The following is an 18,146-nucleotide window of genomic DNA, read 5'->3' on the forward strand; positions in this document are numbered from 1 at the left end:
AACGGTTTCATTAAAACAACCTATGCTTCCGCTAGAAAATACTGATGGAAAAATTGAGGAAGTCAGAGTGGCAATTCCTTGACTAGACTGCAAGCTTCTGGGTGCAGAGTCTCATTTCACACTTCCTTTGGTATTCTTAGGGATCACAGCAACACTCTAGGGCCGACTCACTTAATACTTACCGAACAGCAGTGCCATTTACTAATTCTCTGAGTGTTATCAAGATAGATTCTTATAATGCCCAAGTACACTTAAATTTCTATTCTCCTTCTCTAGTGTAAGGTTCATGTTCTAGGACTGGAATACAGCTATCATATAAAATGGATTAACTCCTGAAAAATGCTAATACTTTAAAAAGTTTTACAACTGTTATAAGTGAGCCCTTCATACATGAGTCAAGTTAAATAAAAAAACACACAGGATCTTAAACAGCTCTCAGCACCAGAGACAGAGAGAGAGAGAGAGGGAGGCCTCAGAGGTTCAGGTGCAAATGAGGACTCCTCTGATTTGGTTTCAACCTGAACTGAAATTTTAGAGCAGAGAGCATTTTAAATTAAAGCCAGCCCCTTCACTTCAGAGATGAGGAAACGGAGGTTCAAACAGGTCACCCGTCTTCCCCAAGATCACCTGGAAGAGGGGAGCCAGGGCAAACAGAAACAGGGACCCGGGCATGAGACAGAACCTCACTGACCAGCCAGGCACACTCGGCCACACATTTGTTGTAGAGTTTGTGCTTCCTCACTGTCCAAGGGGGGCTTACATGGCAGCAAAACGGGTTTAAATGCACTTGTATTTAGGTTTAAAGAACAGACTAATTCATGTCACTGCGGACCACCCTGAGAACTTCCTATTCCACCAAAGGAAACAGCACATAGTCAATACGAGTGACTAAGTTTATATGTGTGCAATGGAGCCTGAAAATACATAGTGGAAGAAACTGGAGAGAAGTAGGAAGAATGGCTAGAAGACCGCTCATTTAATCATCTGATGCTACTTAGATATACTAAGGGGAACCTGCACAACTCATATGCAGATCTAGACCCAGATCTTGACATCTAGAAATACAGCAAACATTAGGTTTACAACTTTTTCCAGATACGGATTAACATTCCTTCCTATCAGCTTTGCATCATGGACTTGGAGCATTGAGAAAAAGTGGTCGTAATTTTAGAAAAACCGTATTAAACACACTACGATAAGAAGAGTATTTGAAGATCCTTCCGGAAGTCAGAAATTCTGTCTCCTTCGAGCTACGCTGTGAACTACAGGCTTATCCAGAACTCTCCCCCAGGAAATCCCAGGGCGCGATGGCCGTATTCCCCCCCTTCCCAGATGCTTTCCTTTAGGCACTGTGTCTACAAGTACTGTTCCAACACTTTTTTTTCTTCTTAAATCTAAGAGAAGTCTACGTGAAAACAAAGTCTTGAAACGTATTAGGCAAGTAGTTGAGAGACTGAGGGACCGACTAGGATCCTGATTAGATCACTTGGCACCTGTGTGAGCTTGGACAGTTACTTAACCTCTCTGGGCGTCAGTTTTTCCCACAGAAAAACAGAGATTACACGTACCACAGAGGGAGATGGGGGTCACACAGCGCGTACAAACCACGCTGCACAACGCCCGGCACAGAGTAAGTGATCGACAAATGGTAAAACATTTAAAAGAGAGTTACTATTATTAATATGATTATATTTAGCTTTCCTGTGACATCAGCAATAAGAACTTAATGTGTCACAGAGCTGACAAAGATAAAAGTGGTATTTGGCAGATCGTTAAGTACAACAACTATTTCACTTTACAGTGAATAAATGTATTTACTTTACATATATATATTTATAATATATATATATGAATACAACATATACACGTATAGTGTATATATTTAAAGTGAATAAAAATTTTTTTTCTTTAAAGAAGCTAAAGCTGAGATCCAAATCACCACCCCACACTTCACCCCCTTTCAGATCGCTGAAAAGAGGAACGCCTCCTTGGATCTCCTGTCTGTTTCCGCATGGAGTTCAACGCCCTTCACACCTACTTGTTAAGTGGCAGCTTCATAGAGGAGGAACCAGCCCGGCTGTTGCCTCGCTGAGCAGCCCCTGCCTCTGCTGACTCTGAATCCTTGAAGTAGGGGGCGGCCGCCTTGGGGTCGTCCCAGTCTTCGTCCCAGTCATCGTCATCACCCGCGGTTGCTAGGGGTGGGCACAGAAGATCCCCACGGAAGAAAAACAAAATACAAATGCAATGACTTAATTTTCTGAGAGTAACTATGGACAGGACCTACGTTAACCAATTAAAGAACAGGAGACAAGGGCGTAGCACAGGATTATAATGCAGACTGGAGCAAAGGCTCTAGTTGGGTTTAAAGCTCCAATTGTGGATTCTGCCTTTTAGTGCAAAGGACAAGTTAGAAACGAGGCCGTCCCTCCAAGTAACTTCAGACAGACACAGACTGAGAGCGGCTCTGAGGTGTGTACCCAGGGCAAGGCCCACACACAGATAAATCTCGCCTTATAAACTTGCAAATAAGCATTGAATACCTTCTCAGTCACGAATACCGGGGAGTGTGGGGGAGGGGGACGAGGAGGGGGGGAAATGACAGATCTCTGAAAAGAAATTAATATGAACGATAACACTGGGAAAGGGAGAGAGGAGCAGGGTGGGAGTGGAGGGGGAAGGGATGGAGAAGAAACAAGAGGGAAGTGGCAGTACCAGGAGCCTCATATCCTAACAGTGACCTCTGTCCCTTCCTTCCTGGTCCTAGTCTGGGCTTCTGTCTCCCACCCGGAGGGCCTCAGGTATCCTGGGATCTCTGCCCTAGCGGTGCCAATGGGAGAAGCCAAGAGACAAATGCCAAAACGAAAAAGAAAGGCACTGAATGCACTGGGAGGATCTGGGCCGAGTACAGAGCCAGGAGTTAGCTGTTGGGTCGCAGCCCGAGCCCGTGTCTCCTGCACCTGCCAACAGCCCAGCCCCGGCTGCCAGCAGGAGCCTGCCCGCCACCCCCGTGCTTCCTGCGCATGGGTTCCCTGCCACTAGCACATTCGTACTCCATGTGACGTGCTCAGACAGGGGCCATAAAATAATGAGGGGCAGATCTCTTTTTATTTAATTTCAGAAAGACATAAATACCCTTTTTCTTAATTCCTGAATTGTTTCCCCTTCTATAAATTCCTCTTTTGCCTCTGTATTTCCATTAAGGCCTGGGAGTCAAATGAGTAGTTAAGGAAAAAGAAAACAGGTAAGTCAGAGGTTATAAACCAGCAGGTGACAAATTATACTCACTCTGTATATGCAGTTGTTTTGGCCCAAAGTTTTAAAGCAAATGTGTATCAGTTGCTAAGATTCTGGAGTGGGAAGATGCCATTAAAAAACAGATTTCCTGTCTCTCTGGGGGACCAGGAGCACGAGCTGGGTCTCCTGCAGTGGCAATCGAGCCAACGGCGACAGGAGGCATGCCCTTCCATCTCCAGCAGCCACTGGGCCACTCTGTTCTGCTTTACAAACCCTGCAAGCATTCGCGACTCCATGACAGATGACAAAGACGGAACTAAAGATTATAATGAACGACTACCCACATTTGGCTCCAGAAATCTAGGTTTGCTGTTAGTGAGCAAGAGCATTTGAGAGCGCTCCTTTGATTAAATTCTATTTTTAACTCGGATGCTGTCACTAGTCCCCTTACGGGTGGGCCCGATCACCAGCAGGGCCCTCTTCCTCACCTGGTCCTTGGTAGGCCTGGGGGTGACCAAAGGCAGTGTCCCAGTTATTGGAGGTGTTTCTTTGGGCCGCGGCCCCCTCTGGCTTGGCTCCCCAGCCATCCGTGCTGTCCCAGTTTCCAGATTTGGAAGAACTCCAGGCTGACCAGGGGTCATTGCCACTGCTGACCTGTTGTTAGGGGTAAAAAAAGAGAAAGAATATTTATGACTTCTTGAAAACATTACTCAATTCAGTAGGAATTACATAATAATGAATACAACAGGGGTGCTGAAAAAGTTGACATAAATTTAAAACAATTTTAAATTTAAATAAGTACATTCAAATAATAATTGACATTTATTTTTAATGTTTATTTATTTTTGAGAGAGAAAGAGACAGAGTGCAAGTGGGGGAGGGGCAAACAGAGAAGGAGACACAGAATCCGAAGCAGGCTCCAGGCTCCGAGCTGTCAGCACAGAGCCCGATGCAGGGCACAAACCCACGAACCGCGAGATCATGACGTGAGCTGAAATTGGACACTTAACTGACTGAGCCACCCAGGTGCCCCTAAATAATACATTTTACATTTAAATAGATGAGGAAAACACAAAAAGCAGCATCTTTTTTTTTTTTTTTTGATGTTAACCTTTTGCCATATTTGCTTAGGAACTTGACAACCAGGAACAAGGAACTATGAGACACAGCGGCTGTCTACTCCCTTTCTTCTTCCTTCCCTGTCCCTCCTGCCCCATTCGCCTCCTCCCCCACCCCCCCCCCAGCAACTACCTTTCTGAATGTGTATTCATTTCTGCCCACGGTTTTATACTTCCACTACTTACTAATTACATTGTAAATAACTTAAGTTTTAAAAACTGACCTACACAACATTACATTGTACGTATCTCTTTGCAGGTTCTTTTTTTTCCCCCACTTAAATCATGTTTTTGAGATTATACAAGCTGATGAGGTTCTGTTTTACTCACGTTAGCAATTTTAGAGCAAATCTGTTGTATTTTTGACTAGGTTTTTATTTTTATTTGAAAAAGTAATACATTCCCAGTAAAAAAAAAAAATAACAAAAAAACCTCAAAAAGAATAAAAGGATATGCAATTTAATAAATATACCTACCACTTAAGCTGCCATTGTTTCTGGACAACTATTACTAATCAGTTCCTTATGTATACTTAATCAAATATCCCACCCACAGAGATCCTTTTCGTTTTTAAAATTTTTTAAAAGCTTATTCATTTTTGAGAGAGAGAGAGAGAGACAGAGTGTGAGCAGGGGAGGGGTAGAGAGAGAGAGAGACAGACAGACAGACAGACTGAATCCAAAGCAGGCTCCAGGCCCCGAGCGGTCAGCACAGAGCCCGACACGGAGCTCGAACTCACGAACCGTGAGATGATGACCTGAGCTGAAGTCGGACGCTTAACCAACTGAACCACCCAGGCACCCCTCCTTTTTGTTTTTAAACATACAAGTGGGCCCAAATGATACTTTGTGTTCTGTACTTGTGTTTGTCTCCTTCATTTAATGGCCTGAAACGTTCTCTGAGGTCCATCAGCACAAACGGGTGACATGGCTCTTCTACGCGGCTCTAGGAAGTTCCGCTGCAGTTTTCTCCCAGTTGACCCAGCATATGCTGATGCTCACATATCGTACTTTCAGTGTTTAGCTACTGCAAACAACGCCGCCATGCACATGCTTGTACATCTTTTCCCGTGTGTCCCATACGTCTCTGTGAAATTCCCAGAAGACTAATTTCTGGGCTAATGAATGTGCTTCTTCAGCTGACAGATTGTGTCAAATTCTTTTCCAAAGAGATCGTACGGTTATGTTCCTCTGTTCCTATGACTTGCTGATGGGTTCTGCCTTGCATAACAGGGGGCCACCATGCTCCAAAATTATTTTTAAACTTTGTTTTTTCCTGTACTCTCTTTAAGTAATTTTATAGTTCATTTATTAATAGCATATACTTTTGGAACAGGCAACGCATGGCACCTGATCTCAGGGAGTATTACGGTAAGACAATGGCGGCCCATCTCCCACACGGCCCCATCCGCTCGGGGCAGCCACGGTGCCGTGCGTTTTATTTCCTTGGTTTACACCTTTTAAATCTTCGACTTGGAACTTACTTTGATGGAGGAAATAATATAGGAATCTGACTTAATTTTATCTTTAAAAAAAATTTTTTTTAATGTTTATTTATTTTTGAGAGAGAGAGAGAGAGAGCGAGCATGAGTGGGGGAGGGGCAGAGAGAGAGGGAGACACAGAATCCGAAGCAGGCTCCAGGCTCTGAGCTGGCAGCACAGAGCCCGACACGGGGCTCGAACTCACACACTGCGAGATCATGACCTGAGCCAAAGTCGGACGCTCAACCGACTGAGCCACCCAGGCGCAACTGACTTAATTTTATCTTGTAGTCAGTCTGTTGGTCTGACACCATTTAATGAAAAATCCAACTTCCCCTCATTGATTTGAAATGTCACCTTTATCACATCCTGGACTTGGACCTATCTCTGGGCTCCCTCTTGTACCGTCGGAGTCCATCTGTACAAGTACCAAGTGACCTGGGAGCCCACCAGATAGAAAACCACTCGTACTTTATCATAAATCTGTTATTTTTACACACAAACTTTAGCATCAGCTTAATGTTTTAAAACTAAAACAATCTAAACTTTTGCATCAGGATGTAAAGTTTTGAAAAACATGTTGATTTTCATTTGAATCACCTTAAACTTACAAATAAATTCAGGGAAGACAGTGCCTTAAAAAAAATAACTTCAGTATTGGATCTGTTTATCTAGGAACATGGAATAGCAAATTTTCACTTTTCTTGAGTCTTTTTTCTCACATAAAAAAAATTGGTGTTTAAAAAAAGAAAGAAAGAAAAAAAGAAAGAAAGAGAGGGGGATTTGCAAGAAAGTTACCCGAACTGTGTAATATACCTAGTATTCTAGAACACTACTCTGGTTGGCCTTTTTTAAATTCTCTACTGACGGGGGTGGTGGGGGGGTGTGGAGAATAACTGCCCGCCAACACACCAGAAGCATTATAAAAAATGGAGTGTATGTTTTACATGCAGAAATACGATTCCATTCAAACACCTCCTATACTTTCAAGAAAAAAACACAAAGTTACTAGTGGTTTTGTTCTAAGTCAAATATTAACAGCAGAAAGACATTTCATCCATACACCTGTGAACACACAGCTTCCATGAGGATACTCAAGAGCCACTCTAGTGGATTCTGTAGATGAAGGCAGTCATGCTAAAGGGCCTGACAAGCAGACTTCATTTAAGAGAATCCCTTCCTCCCATGGTTTTAAGGGAGGGTGTTCTAGTAGGCCATATGTACTCTGTGCCCTCTAAACTCTAAACTATGAGGTTTTATTTTCAGAATAAGAACTTCAAAAAGTACAGAAAGCTTGGATAGTCAGATGGCAGTAAGTACAGGCATTCATTTGTTTAATATATCTATCAGTTCCTGAATGGGTAGGCCCCACCGTGGAATGACAGGCCAAGGGCAGCATGGTCAGGGGCATTGGTTCTGGTCAGGCTGCCGGGCTGAAATTCTGCCTCTACCTCTTTCCAGCCAGGAAACCTCAGGCTAGAATTTGAAACCAGGCAGGTGGCCTCAGATTCAGAAAGACTGATGGCAACTACATGAAGTGAACTGAAAAGAAACAGAGGCTTACAAAGTAGGACAGCAAGTGCGAGAGCTCAGCTTTGCCATGACCCTGAGACTGTAATGATAGCGAAGAAAGATTTTCATCAACAGTGAGGCAACAATCAGATGTGAACTGTTCAGAGCAAGCATCCTAAAAAAAAGACAGTTCTTTTTAGAACTACTTTGTTTAAATAAAAACACTAATTCGAAAAGATACAGGCACCCCTATGTTCAGTGCAGCATTATTTACAATAGCTGAGATACGGAAGCATCCCAAGTATCCATCAACTGATGAATGGATAAAAGAACACACACACACACACACACACACACACACACACACACACACACACGAGAATATTACTCAGCCATAAAAAAGAATGATCTTGCCATCTGAACAACATGGATGGACCTAGAAAGTATAATGCCAAGTGAGATAAGTCAGTCAGAGAAAGACAAATACTGTATGAATTTACTCATATGTGGAATTTAAGGGAACAAAAACAACAAAAAAAACAATGAACAGAGGGGGGAAAAAAATCAAACAAAAAAACAGACTCCGAAGTACAAAGAACTGATCATCACCAGAGGGGACGTGGGGGGGGGAGGGGAGGAGGGGTGCAGGAGGTAAAGGGGATCAAGAGGTCACTTACGATAAGCACTGGAAACATACAGAATTGCCGAATCATGATACTGTACACCCGACACTAAAACAACACTTTATGCTAATTACGCTTTCATTAAAAAACAAATCAATGAAATGTTTAAAAAGTTTAATTATGGCCAAAATATATAAAACTGCTTTGTGTATAAACTGCTTGGAGTAATCTATCATTTGGTTCCATATGATGATCTTAGCTCCTACCTATGTTGTGAAATCCTTGTCAGCAAATCTAGTAACTGTTTAGCTTTGTTCTCTGTTATTTTTCCTGACATTCCCTCTTCCTGTTTCAAGGTGACTCCTGCTGATAAATCTTTCAAAACGTGGCCCACTGGAAATCTTTCCAGCTTCAATCACGGACTTCTCTCTCTCTATCACGGACTTCTCTCTCAGATGACCTGTACTGACCGCCAGGCTCCTCCTCTAATACCACACAGTCTGCCTCTTTCCAACTTTCTCTGAACCCACCTTCCCACACTTTGTCCTCTGACATTTCTGCTTTCAATCGCCAACACCCCTTGGGTCCCCCAACCACAGGCATTTGGCCAAACAACCCATTCTGCTCCTGACCTGAGGTTTCAAACCTTCTGCCTCTTCTCTTTCTTCCCGCCTTCCTTCCCTCTCTCCTGCGCGGCAAGGTCTTTATCCTCTTCCTCCCCCCCCCCTTTTTTTTTTTATGAATATTATACCTATTAATCCTAATGACAAGTTTTACTATTCCCAGTATACGGACGAAGATGCAACAGTGAGGCTTCTGTGCCAGCAAGAGTGTGTTTTGTCTCCTGAGAGAGAAATGTGTATCATATCCAAGACTCTTCTATTAGATATGCCTTGGAGACTGATATTTTTTTTTTAATATGAAATTTATTGTCAAATTGGTTTCCATACAACACCCAGTGCTCATCCCAACAGGTGCCCTCCTCAATGCCCACCACCCACTTTCCCCTCTCCCCCAACCCCCCATCAACCCTCAGTTTGTTCTCTGTATTTAAGAATCTCTTATGGTTTGCCTTCCTCCCTCTCCGGAACTCTTTTTTTTCCCCTTCCCTTCTCCCATGGTCTTCTGTTAAGTTTCTCAAGATCTACATATGAATGAAAACATATGGTATCTGTCTTCCTCTGACTGACTAATTTCACTTAGCATAATACCCTCCAGTTCCATCCACGTTGCTGCAAATGGCAGGATTTCATTCTTCCTCATTGCCAAGTAGTATTCCATTGTGTATATAAACCACAACTTCTTTATCCATTCGTCAGTTGATGAACATGTAAGCTCTTTCCATAATTTGGCTACTGTTGAAAGTGCTGCTATAAACATTGGGGTACAAGTGCCCCTCTGCATCAGCACTCCTGTATCCCTTGGGTCAATTCCTAGCAGTGCTATTGCTGGGTCATACCTCCCCTGCTCTTTATGGTACCAAACACCTCCCGACTCTGTCAACCACAAGATTAAGAACTCCTCCTTAGTTCTCTCTGCCCAGGGAGTAAATTCCAAGCTCCTTAGTCCGTCAGTCAGGACCTAACTTTTCCTTGGTCGCAACCCCATTCTCATTACTCACCACTGACCTGCTTTATGCTTCGACCTTCAGGCTCCCAAGCTTCCCTGCACTCTTGCCTCCGCTCACGCTATACTCTCTATCTGCATACAAAACCTTCTTCCTCAGCTTCCCAAATTATGTAAAAGTCCTGGCCCATGTACGACCCCGGCCTCAGAGCCTGCTGGCCTCACGTTCTCCCAAAGTCAGTCTTCTACTGGAGTTATTTCATATCAGTTGCTCACTCCCTGTAGTAATTCATGGGCATAATGCCTTCTTTTTCTAAATGTTTTTTAATGTATTTTATTTATTTTGAGACAGACAGCACAAGCAGTGGAGGGGCAGAGAGAGAGAGAGAGAGAGAGAGAGAGAGAGAGAGAGACTGACTCCCAAGTAGGTTTTGCACTGTCAGCACAGAGCCCCACTAGGACCTCTATCTAATGAACCTTGAGATCATGACTTGAGCTGGAATCAGGAGTCGGACGTTTAACCAACTGAGCCACCCATGTCTGAAGGCCTTTTAAAAACAAACAAACAAACAAAAAAAAAACATTTCCCCCAAAAGATTCTCAAAATGTCTTACATAAAGTGGCAAAAACTCACAAATTTTTTTTTTTTTTTTTTTTTACTTAAAGTGGTTAATATGTTTTTTTTTAATGCTTTTGTCACTGGCTTTTCAAAAAATACATGACGTTCTTGATCATTTGTAGCAAATACATATTATTCTTGGCAGACACCTAATCTTCATAACATTATCATTTTTTTTTTCACAAAGAAGGAAATCAGATTTTCCTTATGTTCAGTGACTTCAGTCTTTTCAAGGAAAACAACCTGCTGTGGTTGATCACAGGATGAATAATTTTCAGCACGTGACACTACCATACTCTTAAAATAGCAATGCCTTTCGAGTTATAAATGCAGTTATCAGCCCACTGCAGAAAAGTTGGCAGACAGACAGGCATTAGGTGGACAAAGGGGTGGGCACGTGTGTTTGATAAAGCAAGAATAGTAAAATGTTAATGGTAAAATCTAAAAGGTGAAAACATGATTATTCACTATGAAATTCATTTAACTTTTCTATGCGTGAACTCTTAACAAAATGCTGGAAAATCCAACACACAAAATTTGTTCATATAATCATTTTTTTTGCCTTCTGAATTCCAGTAGGGTGTATGCAGGGGTTCCAGAGTAGGGCTGTGTCCCTCAGGGCCACCAGTGATCTCCTGTTGCCTATAAACATGGGGCCTGGCATGTAGTAAGTTCTCAATAAATTATTTGTTAATTAGCATGCTCCCAAAGCATGTTTGCCTGAATCTCTATCATGAACACATTTTAATCTGCCTTGCACTAGAACTGGCTGATATGTCTGATGCTCTCCCAGCCCCCACTCCGATGAAATTAAAATGCTTCTTATGGCCAGGAGCAATGTACTCAACATATTTGCTGATCTAAATTTAACAGCTACCTGATCCTCATAAGGTAAGTAGAGAAATCCATTTATATTGGCCTTATGTCATGAGACATTTAAATGTATCCACTGGAAGGTAAGGTAAGGTAAGTTTCTTAAGAAAGCAGACTGGCTTGTAGCTGACAGAGCCAGAAGGACCATAAAATGGAGTCACAATGGCCAGGCAGGGGTGAGTAGTGATGGGCGTTCAGGACGTGATCACCAGAGGAAAGCTGGGCATCTTCCAAATAAATAATATGGGGTAAAAAGGGGCAAGGATAAGAATACTGGTTTTTGTTTTAATGTTTATTTATTTTTGAGAGAGACAGAGCACAAATGGGGTAGGGGCAGAGAGAGACAGAGACACAGAATCTGAAGCAGGCTCCAGGCTCCGAGCTGTCAGCACAGAGCCTGACGCGCAGCTTGAACTCAGGAGCTGTGAGATCAGGACCTGAGCCGAAGTCAGAAGCCCAACTGACTGAGCCACCCAGGCGCCCCAATACTGGTCCATTTAAGGGAGTTTTAAATCCCTTAATGAAACTGTAGGAATCTATTTCTTGTGGGTATAGCGGTTAAGATCTTAGGCTTTGAGAGCTGTCTAGGTTTGAAGCCCAGCTTTACCACGTACTAGCTGTATGAACTTGGGCAACTTACATGATCTCTCTTTGTTTCCATGCTTATACAATAGATATAATAACGTGAACTTCGTCACGGGGGCTTTGAAAGGATTCAATGAAACGATGCACACAGAGCATATAACACAAAACCTGGTCCACGGTATGCGCTCAGTAGAGGTTACCTTATTACATGGCAGCTCAGCTAGAATATATAGAAAAGAATGAAGACTGGCAATTCGCTGAGTAAACGCCATGTGAATGGTTCACCTGTTAGTATGCGCTTTAGAGGAAAAGATGGGAAGTTGCATTTCCAATGGTTTCATTGCCAGATCATGCCTCAGGGGCGCATCCCCTCAGAGGGGATAACAGCCACTTAAGATATTTTCTATTCTCGCTAATGATCCGTTGGCTTCAGGTACATAAAAGAAAGAGGAAGAAGACAAACCGTTCACCAAAAAGTTCAACAGCAACTCTTAATTCTTGGGGTGCTCGGCACAAACATTTTCTGGGTGCTAGATGCCAGAGCCTTCCAAGTCCAACCCCTCCTGTACCAAATAACCTGGCCACGAAGACTTGGCTTAATGACCCTGCAGCCTCTGACTTTTTTGCCTCCAATGCCAATAACCCCCGACCGCAGGCATTTGGCCAAAACAACCTGTTCTGCTCCTGAGCCAAGGCTTCAAACGCAGGGCTGCCTCTTCCTTCCTTTCTTCTGGCTTTCCTCCTTCTCTCCCTCTGCGGGGCAAGGTCTTCATCCTCTTCCTCGTCCACCTTTTATGGTACCAAACACCCCCTAACGCTGCCAACCATGTGACTGAGAACCCCTCACTGGTGCTCGCTGCCCCTGGAATAGATCATCGGTCAAGTCTCAGTGACCAGCTGTCCTAGGGGCACAGCCCTGCTGCTCTTCCTGTTCCCACCTAGCCCACGCCCTACGTCTCCATGCCCCAAGACGGCCCTCGGTGAGATACTTCACCTACAACCATCGCCTCACCTGGGGAAAAGGGTTACGTCATGAGGTTTTAAATGTTTATTTCCTCTTGCATTCAAGTTTGAATTTTACCTTATTTATGGTAGGAGAAGGAGAAGATGAAGAAGGTGGTGACTGGCTGAGACTTTCAATACAACCAATCTGAGCCAAAATATCCACCTTAAAACAAAAGAAGTGCTCAGTAAACGGGGCAAAGAAAGAGCACACCCAAGCTTCTAACTAGAAACAGCAAATTCATGGCAAGGCTAAGTTCACCAGAAAATTCTAGCATGCTGCTCATTCCCAGACATTCCATGCAAAAAGCAAAGCCCCAACTGTGTATTAGTGGGTTGTCTTCAGTGCATATTCTAGAGACTGTTGTCCTATCGCGGTATTACTAAAGCACTAAAAATAAGCAGAAGCAGCACAGAAGGAACGGAACAAATAGCATGCGGGTCATACAGCCGATGAGAAAAACCCCAGAGGAAATGCAAAGTCAAGCTGTTAAAAACGTCAAGATGCCGAGCCAGTGCTTTCAAAGCCACCAGACACGTGAGATGAGCGAAGCCACCCGGCTGACAACGAAGGAACTGCAGAGTCACGATGGAACCCAGCAAGCCCAGGTGAGAGCACAGAACCCGTGAACGCAGGAGCAAAGGTCTCCAGTGCGCGCTCCTGGCTCAGTACGCAGCGTCGTTGTGGGAACACGTAACAGATCGGCTCCCATGAAGCTACTCGACGCCCAAACTGGCATCGTTGTCAAGAGGACAACTGCGGAGCCCAGTGTCCAGGCTTTGAGCCCACTGTGCAACTATCCAGTAGGGAAGTCATTACCAGAACGTTCACGTGGTGCTACGAGAATGCACTTTTCACTCTCCAGGTAGGACTCTCTTGTTAAGTAAGTGGTGGTATTATTTCCATTTTATAGATACAGATAAACTTGACTTTGGAAATCAATTAATACAAAGGAGGCCATCAAGATGATCCAGTTTTCCACTTAAAACTAAAACTATTTTAAAAAAATACAAAATATATGAAGCAGTTTTCCAATCATTGGGCATCAGACAATAAAGGACCTGATCCTGCCTAGAGAGACTTTCTAAGCCACAGATTAGGGATGAAGAACCCACACAAAGACCAGTGGTCTCTGTGAATTGAGAAGACAGAACTGGCAGCCTGGAGCGGAGGGCCAAAGAGGAAGAGAGCTGCACAGAGAACCATCTACGGACCTGGGCCCTGGGCTCACACTAAGCGGCAGACCACACGCAAGGATGAAGTATCAATCTCTCGCATCAGATGGTTCTCGCCGGCCAGAGTGGAAAACCTCACGAGTCACAGGGCATCGGGTACACTACTAAGAAGGGTTTGCCTCAGTAGGCAGGCAAAAATACCCCTAGATTAAACGTTGCTCTGGTCCCACTTCAAAAAGCTTAAAATAATGTGACAGGATTAAACTATTTCTAAGTAACTTAACTGTATACCAGAACAAGACCCAGAAATATTTATGGGAATACAAAAATATCCAGCATATAACAAGGTGAAAATCACAAGGTCTGGCTTCCAATAAAAAAAAAAAAAAAATCACCAGGCATGAAAAGAAGCAGAAAAATATGAACCATGGATAAGAGAAAGACGAATCAATCAAAGCTGACCCAGTAATGACATAGATAACAGAACTGGCAATATTTAAGAGCAAGAAAGCTTCCAGATATCGATGAGCTAGAGGAAACATTTTGAATGGGCTTCCAAGGGGTGACAGTTATAAACCTAAAAAAGAAAAACCCACTCTGGTGGAAATACATTGAATCAATGTAAACCGCTGGGTCCACAACAATACCAAAAAAAAAATAAATAAATAAAGATGGGAAAACTCATTTGTCACTACTTGAGGCAGCTATTAAAACAACTTCTTACCTGGAAAACTGGGAGTTAAAGGGAAGGAACTAGATATCTATACCTAATTCCAGCAGAAATTGTTTCCCAAGGTAGCTAACTAGCTCCAACTGGTAAAGGAAAAGAGCTATTTTACAGAAGAAAGCCACCTCTTACAGTGTGGGAGAAACAGCCTGACTGATTCAGGCAAGGCTTATCATTGGTGGTAAACAAATAGGAGAATGGTTACCAGCACTGAATCAATACCAGACAGATGACCTTCTGGTCACAAGGAAACAATGTAACTAGATAGTGGAAGCACAAGACTGTCATCAACCTGACCCAAGGTCATTGTGATCAATGACCAGACACTACGTCTTCTGAGGTGATATTGCGTGAATATAGGATATCCCTATGGTATATTCTTGTCTCAAATGTTCAATTTGAATCCACTGAGCCTTTAGGTACAACTTCCAATTTGTAAGAAGTACAGAGGATAGAGGAACAACTTGAAGGACACCAAAGGAACAATGTGACAAATCCAAAAGACTGGAATTCTACAGTAAAACTAAGTCAGAATAAAAAAGTAGGGATTGTGCTGGAAAGAAAGGACACATGTGAGGGACATAATGGACACAACCAGACATAACGCTTGGTGCTGCGCTGAACACCAGTTCATAAACGAGCCGTAAAGGACATTCTGGGGGCTGCTGGGAAAATTAAAAGTGGTCTGGATATTATGGCAGATGAAAATTTACTGAAAAGGAAAGGATCGTCAACCTTTAAAAGGTTACAAACAGCAGGTACTCAATGTGTCTCATCCAGGTAAGCATGTGGGTAACCATGCTCACGCAGGGAAAATAAGGTATGCACCAAGGTGTAAACAGTAGTCATGCACGGTGTGGATGTGACGTTTTTCTTTTTGCTGGCCTGAATTTTCCAATTCTCTACAGTGTTTATGTACTGCTTCTAAAATGATAAAAGGTTACTTTAAAAAAGTATTTTTAAAGAAAATAAAAACACTAGTCTGCAACTGCTGACCGCAAAATGAGAGGTTCTGGTTTTGTTATATTTTGCTGTATTTTCTTCTATATGACATCTTGAGGGGGACCTGGACCAGTAAGAAGCAAACTCCTACTTCTGACAATAGGGCAAGGACTTGTGCGGGTGCTGAGATCTGACTCATTCACTGGTGTCCCAGTAAGCAGACAAGATGTGGTGTGAGAAGGACAAACTTCACTGCACACATCACAACAGCATCCATATGGGAGCAGCCGGGACAAGATGCAGAGAAGGGCAATGACGCCACTGTTTCTGTGTCCTCTGAAACTAGGTTGGATACTGAGAGTGATTTAGGTCTGAGGATTAATGAAAAAGGGAACATGTCTTTCATTAAGGTTGCTTTTTTTTTTTGCATTTTTATAATATTCATTTATTAGTTTCTTGATAATAATTTGAAATAATTTGAGAAAAATAAACTGTAGCATTTCGTAAATATAAAAATTAAGTGGTATACTCCCAGTTGGTAATTGTAGGTTTGTAGTTTCTTTTTTTTTTTTTTTTGATTTAACTTTATTTTTTATTTTTTAAAATTTACATCCAAATTAGTTAGTATACAGGGAAGCAGTGATTTCAGTAGATTCCTTAATGCCCCTTACCCATTTAGCTCATTAAGGTTGCTTTCTATCTGGCTCTCTACCAAACCAGCAAACAAGAGTACAAAGGACATACGATGGCTCGACAGAAGTCAATTCATGGTCACCGCTCTGGCTGCCCACTTGGTTCCTTACAGGAGACGCTCAATCAATACAGGTCAGAGTAGACCACTCAGTCTGAGAAGCCTGCCAGGTAAGAGGAGTCCTGAATCACGGGCTCACTGCCCTTCTTGTTGTTACCTTGGAGCAGAGACAGTGGAAGCATTCCAGGGCTCCCGTAACACCACACACGGGATTTCTCGCCGTGCCTCCCTCACATGCTCGCACACTCTGTTGTCAGCTGGCCTACCCTGCTCTGACTTATCATTCCACTCTCCCCTCATACATGGTCTCCTGCTTGGAAGGAAAGATGGAAGGAAGGAATTTTGTAACTAGAAATGTCCAGGGCAAGACTTTGTCCAGGGATAAGGAACAAAAATGAAAAGAAAGTTGCTTGCTCTGTGAAGGTTGAGGCTTATTATAGTTTTTCTTCTTTCGTTTTTGTAACTCATCTGCTTGACCGAGGTACTAAAGTCTTTACCTGACATTTTCTCCTTCATCAGATTGTAATGACCGTGTGCCAACTGTGTCAGGAAAAGGGAACAGAAAGCAAAGACTGTGATTTCTATGCCCAAGAACATTTCAATAGTTTCTGACAACAATTTAACTCTTTTTCTCAAAAGAACCTACAGTAGGTACAAAATCTCTTATGTAAAGAGCCTAGCCATTTCTACTTGGAATGTTTAAGAATTTGAAAAATTTCCTGTTTTCTTGTTTATAGATCTTTTGCTCAGAGGAAATTACCTAATTGTAATTCATCTAATTCAGATAAACCTCGACTAACTTCACAAAACCACTGGTCAGAATATAAAACTTGTACCTTCTTTTAAGAATGAGGCTAGATCACAAGAACCGATGAAATGCATTTGCACTAACTGCAAATGACCCAAAAAGTACAACTGGTTTAACAAGCCCTTTGTTAATTCATATTCTGAACCCACAGATGTCAATTCCAGATATTTATTTTTAAAATACAGAATATTAAAACATTACAATTCATATTAAGAAATGGGGACAACTGGGGGGTGCCTGAGTGGCTCGGTCGGTTAAACGTCTGACCCTTGATTTCAGCTCAGGTCAAAATCTCACAGTTCGTGAGGTTGAGCCCCACATGGGGCTCTGTGCTGACAGTGCAGAGAGAGATTCTCTCTCTCCCTCTCTCTGCCTCCCCTGCTTGTGCTCGCTTGCTCTCTCTCAAAATAAATAAAACATTAAAACACACACAGACACACACACACACACACACACACACAAAAGAAATGGGGATCTTTGTATTAGTTTAGAGAGTTTACTTACTTCGTCAGCACGAAGTCTTAAGTAATATCGGTAGCTTTATGTCCCAGATAGGATGAGGCTACGAGTAACCTCCAGATGGATCTAACAAAAGTCCATGCAGGACAGGCTTATGGACACTTGTGATGATGGGCCGTGCTAGAACAATGCTCACTGGCCCTTCACCAGAGCAGTTTTAAGGTAAAAAACAAAACAAAACAAACCCTTTGCTTCTGTTATTTGTTTCCTATTAGACGAAAGCAAACAATGACAAACCACCCTAAACAATGAATTTCATAGCATGTACTTTTTTTTTTAAGCATTTTATTTTGATTTTTTTAGCGTTTATTTATGAGAGAGAGAGAGAGAGAGAGAAACAAGCAGGAGAGGGGTAGAGAGAGCAGGAGAGAGAGAGTCCCAAGCAAGCTCCATGCTCAGCATGGAGCCAGACGTGGGGCTCAGTCTCATGAACCATGAGATCATGATCTAAGCTGAAACCAAGAGTCAGATGCTTACGTGACTGAGCCACTCAGGCGCCCCTGATAGCACGTAGTTTTGGAAAGGTTCCCTAGGTGCATAAAGCTGTCTTATATAAAGCAAGGATCCGTGATCAATAAAGCATGGAAAATTAGTATCACTAGCCTAATGA

The 18,146-nt window shown here is 42.8% G+C and overlaps 1 protein-coding gene across 4 annotated transcripts in view; it reads right to left on the bottom strand.

Moving 5' to 3' along the window:
• The window catches only part of SNX9 (sorting nexin 9), a 125,151-nt gene that overhangs the window by 37,911 nt on the left and 69,094 nt on the right, over positions 1-18,146 (bottom strand). For 3 of the 4 annotated variants that reach the window (XM_053904317.1, XM_053904319.1, XM_053904318.1), the window contains exons 5-7: positions 12,693-12,779; positions 3,723-3,888; positions 2,039-2,192 (exon numbers count right to left, since the gene is read on the bottom strand). In XM_053904317.1, coding sequence (XP_053760292.1) covers positions 2,039-2,192; positions 3,723-3,888; positions 12,693-12,779 — 407 coding nt within the window. The remainder of the gene's footprint in view (positions 1-2,038; positions 2,193-3,722; positions 3,889-12,692; positions 12,780-18,146) is intronic. The other variant, XM_019412667.2, reaches the window with a different exon arrangement.

This window comes from Panthera pardus, unplaced genomic scaffold (genome assembly GCF_024362965.1).
Source record: "Panthera pardus isolate Hobbes unplaced genomic scaffold, ASM2436296v1 HiC_scaffold_17, whole genome shotgun sequence".
Taxonomy (NCBI): Eukaryota; Metazoa; Chordata; class Mammalia; order Carnivora; family Felidae; genus Panthera; species Panthera pardus.